Raw genomic sequence first — 10,716 nt, forward strand, 5'->3', positions numbered from 1 at the left:
GAGCAGGTTCACCCAGAGCACATGTGACAGATGTGAAAGGGTCTGTAGAAGCCGTGGAGAATGTTATGCTGCCTGTAACATCGTTCAGCATGACCGGTTTGGTGGTCAGTGATGGTCTGGGGAGGCATATCGGTGGAGGGACGCACAGACCTATACATGCTAGACAATGGCACCCTGGCCGCCATTAGGTATCGGGATGAAATCCTTGCACCCATTGTCAGACCCTATGCTGGTCCAGTGGGTCCTGCAGTGGGTCCTCGGGGCAGTGACCCCCAAACTTGAGTGGCTACAGCAGATCCCTGGAAATACATCAGATATCTCGGTCGAGAAAAGTGAAAGTCTGTGCCAAAAACTTTTATAAAAATGAAATTACCATTCTTTCCTTAATTTATACACTTAGAAGATTAAAGTAGATGGTTCAAATTAAGATGCACTCTTTTTTTAATTAGCATTTTATTTATCCATTTTTTTCCAGTCAGGATTTTGAGAGGCCACTTGTTGGTTTGATGATCTGGTGGTCGATTCTGAAATAGCACTGGTGCGATTCACTAATGATATTTTCATGGCCTTGGATATTAGACTTGTATTTGTACTCGTCCTCTTAGATCTCAGTGCTGTGTTTGATACAGTTAATCACAATATTCCATAGGACTAGGTGATGGGCCAAACAAATTACAACAATTAGTACGTGGGGAGTGCTTTCTGCCGTTTTTGGAANTGATCTGGTGGTCGATTCTAACACATGTAAAAATTGTTATAGTTACATTTTTTATTTAGTTTTCCAAGTAATTCAGACCCAATCCATAAATGTCAGTTTTTTTTTTTTTTTTTTTTTTTTTTGGTAGTTTGTTGGTGTGGTAACTGTTCGCCCTTGTTTGTTTCTCGTCAAGGGGGAGAGAGTCGTGTTTGCTCATTGTTAACATTACTCATATTTTCTTTGAAGGTGACTTTCTAATTTTGGGTAGAATGGGTGAAATGATACTCATTAAAATGCATGTATTGTATCCTTATAACCCAAAATATATCTATATATATATATATATATATATATTTATTTATATGGAAAAAAAGAAAAGTGAATTTTGCATAATATGGAACATTTAAGAATATATTGCCTCTTATTTCCACTTCCATTTTAGATATGATAACTTATCCCTGTTACAGGGACATGTACTGCCTATAATTATAGACCTATCTAATCTTCCTTATGTAAAATGATTGAGAAAATAGCTGCTAATGAAGTGCACTTACACCTTTATGACCTTTTTGAAGAGTTTTTCTCAGGTATTAGAGGTCATCATAGCACTGAAATAGTACTGGTGCGATTCACTAATGATATTTTCATGGCCTTGGATATTAGACTTGTATTTGTACTCGTCCTTTTAGATCTCAGTGCTGTGTTGGATACAGTTAATCACAATATTCCATAGGACTAGGTGATGGGCCAAACAAATTACAACAATTAGTACGTGGGGAGTGCTTTCTGCCGTTTTTGGAAGTTGTTGGTTTAGTGGCAGGACCTGTGCGATGAGTAGGGTTGTGTTGATAAAATTCATACAGGGGGGTTAGTTGTATCCTAATTATACCTTATTCGTTATGTTGGTAAAATGCTGGAAAGGAATGCAGAAAGAGGGGAATTGAGTGAAGTCTGATGATGAAACTTTTTCTCATAGTAGCTTCATCTGTTCTGTTCCCGCTTTGCTGTGACACCATCCTGCTGCCATAAACACCTTCGATTATAGATGATGGAATTGGGCATGTTGTTTAGCGTTAGTCCTGTTTACCTCCTAGACATAGCTATGGGATCAACTTTTACTGGTACTAACTGTAAGTGCTCTCTTTTATCCCTTTGACATGAAAACTCATGAAGACAGGAAAAAGCCTTGCAAAATTACCTCCAGCAAACCACAAGTGTGCATGTGTTTGCAGTGCAGTGTTTCATGTTGATGCGGGTGGCCCTGGGTTCCTCCTAATGTGGACGGCGAATCCAGGAATGGGTAGATGCTTTAGTCCAGGTTGAAGCTAATCCATTACATAGATTACATGCATGTCTTGAAGACATAAAAATCTGGATGACTCTTATCTTCCTGCTCCTGAATGAAAACAAAACACAAACTTATAGTCTTTGGACCTGAGTCTTTGAAAAAGAAGCGGATTAGTCTGTCACTTAATTTGAATGGGATTAAATTGAGCTGAGACAATAAAGTAAAAAATCTTAGTGTTATTTTAAATCCCATATCAAATAGGTTTCTAGAATTTCCTTCTTCCATCTGCTTGAATATTGCAAAAAAATGTAAATATCCTGTCCAGGGGTAATGCTAATAAACTAGCATTTGTTACTTCAAGGCTGGAAATATTGTAATTCCTTACTATCAAGAAGTCCACAAACTATAGTTAAAAGCCTTCAGCTGATCCAAAAAGCTGCAGCCAGAGTTCTGATGAAAATTAAAAAGAGAGATCATTTCTCTCCTATTCTAGCTTCTCATTGGCCTACTGTTAAATCCAGAATAGAATTTAAAATCCTCCTTCTCACATATAAAGCCTCAAATAGCCAAGCTCCATCTTATATCAGAGATATGATTGTTCCTTTTGTCCTTAACAGAGCATTTTGCTCTCAATCTGCAGGTTTACTATTGGTTCCTAGAATTTCTAAAAGTAGAATGGGAGGCAGATCTTTTAGTTATCAGGCTCTTCTCCTGTGGAACCAACTGTCAGTTTTAGTCTGAGAGGCAGACACCCTGAGTAGGCTTAAAACTTTCCTTTTTGATTGAACTTATATTTAGAGTGGCTCAGGTTATCCATTGCCACCAGTATAGTTACTGTATGCTGCTGTACTGTAGGCTTAGACTGCTGGAGGACATAGGGACCCCTTTTTCATAATTCTTCTTCATTCAATCTCTATTCTCCCATTCTACAGAATGTATTAGTTAAATTTCTAACATTATGCTCTCTCTTTTTCTCATAGTAGCTTCTTCTGGTCTGTTCTTGTTTGGCTGTGACACCATCCTGGAGAGCAGTATCAGCTGTGCTGCTCCCATCAACACCTTTGTTTATAGATCTTTGAGTCTGCCTATTTTTCAATGTAGTCCTGTTTCCCTAACTGTGACTAACTGGATGTGCTCTCTTCGTCTTCTGACATGGGGGTTGGCTCGGAGCTTGTTTGCCTGGTTGTGTTTCCTGGACAGTGTCGCCTGTCGAGCTGGTTGACAAGTTCCTTTGTATCTCTGCTTCTGTCTCCTTGAACCCCAGTCGGCCTCGGCAGATGGCCGATCACACTGAGCCTGGTTCTGCTGAAGGTTTATTCCTGTTAAGAGTTTTTACTCTCAACTGTCGCTATAAGCATGCTTGGTGTGAAGGATTGCTGAAGAGACAATGAGTCGATGCAATCAACTGGTTTTCCTTAGATAGAAAACTTTGAAACAATTTGACTGGATGATCTGGTCTAATTGTAAAGTGCCTTGAGATGATATGTGTTGCGAATTGGTGCTATACAAACTGAATTGAAATAATGAGAACTCTTAAGTGTTCAAAATAAAAGAACAAGAGTTTTATTTTCAATTTCTTACTAAATTCCCTCTATTTTTCAGACTGCGGGAACCTTGATATTAATGGCAGTGTCTACATCCAAGCCTAAATGGATAAAACCAAGTAGATGTGATTTACAGTAAATCCAGAATAACATCATTCAAAATTGGAAAATTCATTGAAAATGTATTATCATTAAAATGCCCAATTGAAAAATGTTCATGCTGATGAGTGTATGTAAAGTCCTGCATTAATTGAATTATTGCTACAGGACATTTGTGTTGTTTTGTGGATTTCATGCCTTTAAACAGAATTAAACAACCACTTGTTGTAGCTCCAATATTAGCGGCTCAGCTTTATATTTCAAAATAAAAATTACATAATAAAACCATTTGACTAGAAAGCAGTGGCTAAACCATTATTGGCGGTCCCAATAAGTCCAAACAAGCAGCTTGGAGTCACATGTCAGTGTTGTTTCCATGGCAACCCAAGGCATGGAAACTGTGATGATCTTTTCTCAGTCTCCAGAGACTCTCACACTTGTCTCTGAAGGACAAACATTAAACAATGTTTCTTTTCTGCCTCTTTATATGCTCCCCTCCCTCCTTTCTTAACAACTGAACACCATCAATCTAACCATTTAGTTTAACTTTATTTTTCACTCCATTAGTTTCTAGGACACCGAGCGCATTGTTAAGAAGGTGGTATGTGAAAAAATAAAAAGACAGTTTGACTCCTTTGAGAGATAAAATGTAATTTCACAGTTAACTTGCTTTCATATATTATTTGCCAACAAAGGGATGTGGGATGATTCGAGACCTGCTTTGCACAGGTACCAAGTCCTTAGGATATCAGTGATGATCTTTAGAGGATGCTTATGTCTCTCTGTGGGAGAGAGAGCAGAAAGGAGCGTCCAGCTGAAGACATTCAGTGAAACACCATCGGCTTGATCATTCAACAGAAAATCAGTTTATTTATTATGAACCATTTTTTTCCCGCGGGTGACTCCATGCCTTCTGTAATGACTTTTAAAGCGGAAAATCAGAGAAACATCCTGTTCTGACAATAGTAAAGAAAACATCTACTTGTCTTTCTCTCCATCTCTGATGGGTTTACAGTGAAGCAGCTCAGCCAAATGAATGAATAAACATCATTTATTCCAGGAGGTGCGCACCCTCCCTGCACCGGCCTCACCATTACATGCTATTATCCACCAGCATGCTCTGGCATTGATAGATGCCTTCTGCTTCATTAGCTGCAGTCTGCTCTGACAATCACTTACACAATATCAAACAGCTTTGGCTAGAAATCTAATGAGCCAAATAGCAGATGGGACGATTTACATCATGTTAAAAATGTCCTACTTTCTGTTCCTCTACGACGTCAGGTGGTTCATTCGGTGGTGGTGCTGATTGTTGATATTTGGGGAAACATGACAAACATCAAAGACAGCTCCAGTAAAATAACACACCGGTCTTTTTAGTCGTAAACAGCAGGTAAACTATAACCTGGAATACCACATTAATATTATTGGTAACAGAGTCACAGTTTGCTGTTTTTCTGAAACTGGGAAACGAGCCCCAAAACCTGCTCTGATGCTGCCACAACTTTATTCTGAAGGTATAGAGCGCTGTTTTTAGACGTCTCGTTCAGGAAGTAGCGATAGTTCACCATGATTCCACAGGAGTTTGCCATGCCCCTGGGGCTGGTGTCAGCACGCCAGTTGATCCGCCACATGGTGGCGCCGTTTTGCAGGTGGAAATTGGCCACAGGATTGAGAGCATAGCCTCGCCGCTTTTCTCCGTAGAGGTACCACGCGCAGAGGCGCATGAGGACAGGCTCTAGGGCGTGGGACAGCTTCTCTGAGCGCGTCCACTCACTGGTGGCAAGAAGCTTACGCAAAGAGTCCACAGGTGGAGTCCCTGGGCTACTGTCGATGGTCTTCTCCACTTCTTTCCACTCCTGCTCGGACAAAAGGTCCGCTGCCCGGCCTTCCTTCCTGTACTGGCTCAGAAGACCTTGAAGCCAGGATGAGAACCCAGGAATGGGTGATAGACTGGAAAACTGAGCCATATGAGGGAACTCACTCTGAAAATGAAGCAAAAAACAGAATACTTAATTAAACCCTTTAAAAAGTATGAACTTTAAATAACTCAAAATCTATCTTTAAAGATCTTTTTAAAGATTACACATTTTATAAAAACTTTTATGGTTAAAAAAAAAAAAAACTGCTACAGCTACATCTCTGTTTAAGCCTAACTTAGTAGTCGATGTACGTACATGATTTTTCACTTAAATCTGAGAAGGTAGGATAATAATCTTTATTTGTTGTAGTAACATTTGTAGATTGTAATAAAAAAAATGTCCTCTCTGTCAGTTCCCTGAAGCCGCCTTTTGCAGCTGCCTGGTAGATCTAAAAGGGATGGAGAAGAGCCGACAGTGAGGAAATCTTAAGAAGCCTTCTGTCTTCGCCGAGTGTAAAGGACACCAGTTTTCAAGGAAGAAAAACAAGGAATGGAGATTTAACCTCAGTGTAAATACACAATGATAACGTCCTTGTTTTTGCTCAGGCTGCTCGACCCCTTTAGTTCCACAGGCTGGGACTTCATTACGAATCCTCTCAGCTGCTTCATGAATCTGCCCTGCTGATAGTGATAGATGATCCTCTCTGTCTACTTCTCCCTCTTATTCTCTCCTACCCTTTCATCCCTTGCACTCTCACCTATAATACCTGTTCTCCTCTGTAACTGCAAACCCTCCTGTGTCTCTGTCTCATCTGAAATCAGTCATCCACAGATCTCAGCTCGCTGCCGCCTCGCCTCCACTTTCTTTTAGCAGAAAGAAAAAGCCTCCCTCTTCTTTTCAGACAGATTTGTGTGCTTAGGTGTCCACGTTAATAAGCGAGAGACCAATATGTCAGGCAGAAAGGCAATAGCTGTCTATGAAAGTGGATGTGTGAGACACCCCCTGGTAGGACATTTTATTTTTCTTTTGCTTTCCCTTTTTTTATCCACCTTTCAATTTAAAAATCAAGGCCCCGTGCTGGCTCTCCCCTTTGTGCTTCTTCACACTTGACTGTGTTGTAGCTCTACCTTTTTCACACCAAGCTCTGGGTGATGTTTCAGTTTTAGAAAGCAAAACTCGATGAAAAAGAGTGTAAGAAAAAGTATGAAATCAGCAGGAAAGGTGAAAAAGGAACATGAAGGAAACGATGCAGGAGAGAGGTGTGCCACGGTTCTGCTTGGGGGGTCAAATCTACCAAGACAAGCAAGACATTCCTCCTTCACCTGCAATTGCAAAAGTGACCTTTTCTTTCCCAGTTTATCATCTATCCATCTTTACAGTGAATCCTCTGTGGCAATGCTTCCCAATCACCTTTATGATAGGCTAATCTCTGTCAGGAAGCCTGGATCTCTGTAGATCACAGCTTAGCTTCCAGGATAGACCAATGCACTCACAATGCCAGGGTCAGCCCCTTTAAACGCACATTACTTCAACACCAACAGCAACTCAGCCATCAGGTGACAGCACCTCATTTCATTTAAGTATTCTGATGTGGCGATTCCCCGAAATTCTATTTTTACTATACTCAAATTATTTCACCAAATTATGTGAAAACAAATATGACATTTGAGAAAACTGCAGCAGGACCAAAATGGTGAATCTTTTTCACAGAATTTCTCATGTTGTCATGTTTAGTATGTTTTTATTCTTCTGCTTTTAGAAAGCAAGTTGCTACCGCCATAGTTTCAAAGTCTCAGAAAAATAATCATGCTTGGCCATCTTAAGATGAAATTTCTATACTCTTACACACAGTGCGGCAAAGCTGAAGAAAGGTAAAATACATACACAATACATAGCTGAATCAGGCTCCATTGTGGAACCAACTACCAGTTTTAGTGCTTGAGGCCGACACTCTGTCTACTCTTAAGACTAGGCCTAAAACTTTCCTTTTTGATAAAGGTTATAGTCAGAGTGGCTCCGGTTATACAGAGTTATATCTATAGTTATGCTGCTATAGGCTTAGACTGATGGAGGACATAGAGAGCACTTTTCATCATTCTGCTTTATTCCATTTTATGTTCTCCCTTTCTGCAGTATTTGTTAGTACAATCCCTATATTTTTATTATCTCTGCTTTTTCTCATCATAGAAGCTTCACCTGGTCTGTTTCCGTTTGGCTGTGACACCATCCTGGAGGGAAATATCGTCTGGCCCGCTGCCATCAACAGCTTCAGTTATAGATGGGTCGAGTAAGGGCTGTTTGTTAGCGTTTAACTTAAAAGAAGCAACACCGTGGCTAAGCTGATCAAATCAAGCCCACTGTAGTATCTCATTACTGTATTAGGGATACATTTTTCTAACAGTTTAACCCTTCTCTGGTGAGTCTTCATCTCTCAGTGGTGACATAACAGCTATGCAGGTTCAAATAATAGTTGTGCGAGAAAGAATTTGAATATAATAGAATTTAACTTTATTGTTGTTAAACTGTCACAAGTACAAAGCAACGAAATGAACTCTCTGCATTTAACCCATCTTCTTGGGGAGCAGTGGGCTGCCATTGTGCGGTGCCCGGGGAACAGTTTGGGGTTAAGGGTCTTTGCTCAGGGAGCCAGAGTAGCAGTTTGTGGGAGTGGGGCTTGAACTCTGGGATCCAAACTCAATCCCCTAACCAATAGGTCACCACTCTCACTCATGTAAAAGGTCTGATAAGCCCTTCAAACGACTCTTTGTGGGGACCCTTTTTTACGAGTTATTCCATGTGCTTGGATTGCAACAAGTGTTAAATGTGAACATAATTCATATGGCTTAAAGTAGTGTACAGGGAATGATATGGCGGCATATCAGCCTATGGAAATAATTACGTTCAAGCAATGATTGGTTCATCTGAGATGAGCAAGGGTCTGGAGTGAGAAGATAAAAAAAAACCTATTTCCATTCTAGAAGTTAAAGTAGATGGATAGAGGTCCATCTGCTATTCAGCCTTTGGTTCAGTGGGATAGGTAAAAATCACAGATGAGAAAAGAAGAGAAAGCCTGTCATTTTTTCTGCCTGGTTCATGTCTGCAGGCTATTTACAATAAATGGTAAACAAAATGTTCTGTCCTTGTAAAATTGCCTCGTGCATGGATCAAAAGATACTGATAAGCTGGTTCTGTCTCCCTTTAGATTAGAACCTTTAAAGTCAGGATGATTAGACTTTCTGACAGAACAGCAGGGAGTCTTCTGTTTCCACAAAAACAACCGTCTGTGCCCTCTTAAAGGTCATCCACCACAACAACCTGCTACAGGCCTCCATCAGCATTTAAAACTATCTCCAGATATTCTAGGCATAGAAATAATTTCAGGAAACCATCTCTTCATAAACTTAAGCGTTTCATCCTTTTTTTTTTTTATTATTATTATGCTGCTGTATAACCACAACTTCCCCATTGTGGGACAATAAAGGGATTTTCTTTTTTTAAATTTTGTATTCTATTTTGTATTCTATTTATATCACTTGAGCCACTCTAACTATAAGTTAGTAATCAAAATTATACAGGGTCTAGCTGACACATTAAGTCCATCCAAATTTTGGGTTGGACTGTCTGAAACAGAGAATGGATCTGAATCATTCTGTATAGGACTGTACTCTAAAAACATCTCTAATCTCTACCTTCTAAGAAGCATGATTCTGTGAAGAGGGGATTTGCCAGTTGGCAGGGAGCTGTATGGGAAAATGTTCTGATTCTCCATCACAGAGCAGAGCTGAGGAGGTCATCTCAAGTCAAAATCCAGATCTGTGTGTTTGTCAAATGCACTGCCATGAGAGGCTCCTGTAGCACAGCTCTAGCAGGACATTATGCTTTACAACCATCAGAGGTGAACAAATGAGGCATAAGGAACCACATCCTTTGAGTGAAAGGACTGATAACTGTTCTCAAATAAGGGGAGTAATACAATAAAAGGTCATCATAAATAATGTCTCTTAATGAAAGCTGAAAAGGAAACTTAAACACATTAAAAATGGAGTTCTACTTTACTACCTCCTACCTCTGCTGATGAGACTGGTTATTATGGAGAGCTATAAGAAACCAGCTCAGCTGCAACCTTCTGACGGTTTCAGATATATTTCAGCTATGCCTCAACTAAATTACTAATTTGCAATGACTTTTATTTGTCACTTTATGTGATTCATTCCTTTTGGCACAATAAGACCAACCCACGAACCCAAACATGTGATTATATCCTAGAATAAACATTAGGAAGTTAGAGTAATCATCCCAAAAGCCCAGGAGAACAACGGGGCGTTGCAATAATTTCATTCTTCTGTCCCTTTCACCAACCTGCAGTTCTCGGACCACCCTCTTGATGAGGAAGTTGCCCAGCTCCACACCCTGAAGGCCAGCCTGGGTTGAGGAGATGGAGTAGAAGATGGCAGAATTTATCTTGTTTATGTCCTCCTCTGCATCAAGCGTTGCAAATTCACGAACAATACTCTGCAACAATAATAACAGACACAGGTGAATCGTTGCTACGCTGCTATGATAATTACTTTATTGATAACTGAATCTTTTAAAGTTTAGCAGAGCTAAAGCTCAGCAAAAGTTTTCAGGATTTCTGGAAATTAAGCCTTTAGGACCTTTTTTGAACCTCTCTAAGTAATCTGTTTAAACCTACATAAATGAGGAAAAATGATTCCATAACTTGGATTTAATCTTTTTAATTTGGCTTTATTTCTACTTTAATTTCTAGCCTAACTTGAAATTTTCAGAAAGGGAAAAATTTTACTTCAAGACTATTCATTCAGGTCACCCAGTAGTCATTAAGTTAATGATAAACTTTCTCAGCCAAATCAAGGCTAAGACATGTAATCTTGTACAAACAAAAAGTTTCCAACAGCAAAGAGGCTGTTACTGACCATCGGGAGAACTTTTATATTATAAAAGACTAAAAATAAAGTAGGACCCTTTCAGGGGCAAAATATTTCTGTTTGTGCTGAAGCTGAATTTCTAAATTCCTTACAAAGCAGCTTGTTGCTTCATTGCTTTATTAGTGTAAAAAAACAAACAAAAAAAAAAAAACTACAATTTCAAATCCTAGACCAAAGGAACATCATTAGCACATCTATTAAAACTATTATAAACCAGTGCTTGGCCAGTATAAAACCGTAAGCAGGACCATCACTTTTTACCGCTCAGCATACTGGAACC

At 39.5% G+C, this 10,716-nt stretch overlaps 1 protein-coding gene across 1 annotated transcript in view; it reads right to left on the minus strand.

Annotated features, from left to right (window-relative positions):
- Positions 1–3,605: 3,605 nt before the first annotated feature.
- The window catches only part of mlycd (malonyl-CoA decarboxylase), an 18,543-nt gene continuing 11,432 nt past the window's right edge, over positions 3,606–10,716 (minus strand). The window contains exons 4-5 of the mRNA XM_015374069.1: positions 9,850–10,002; positions 3,606–5,613 (exon numbers count right to left, since the gene is read on the minus strand). Coding sequence (XP_015229555.1) covers positions 5,068–5,613; positions 9,850–10,002 — 699 coding nt within the window. The 3' untranslated portion in view covers positions 3,606–5,067. The remainder of the gene's footprint in view (positions 5,614–9,849; positions 10,003–10,716) is intronic.

The sequence above is a fragment of the Cyprinodon variegatus genome, unplaced genomic scaffold (assembly GCF_000732505.1).
Source record: "Cyprinodon variegatus isolate N-32 unplaced genomic scaffold, C_variegatus-1.0 Scaffold97, whole genome shotgun sequence".
In the NCBI taxonomy this organism is placed as follows: domain Eukaryota; kingdom Metazoa; phylum Chordata; class Actinopteri; order Cyprinodontiformes; family Cyprinodontidae; genus Cyprinodon; species Cyprinodon variegatus.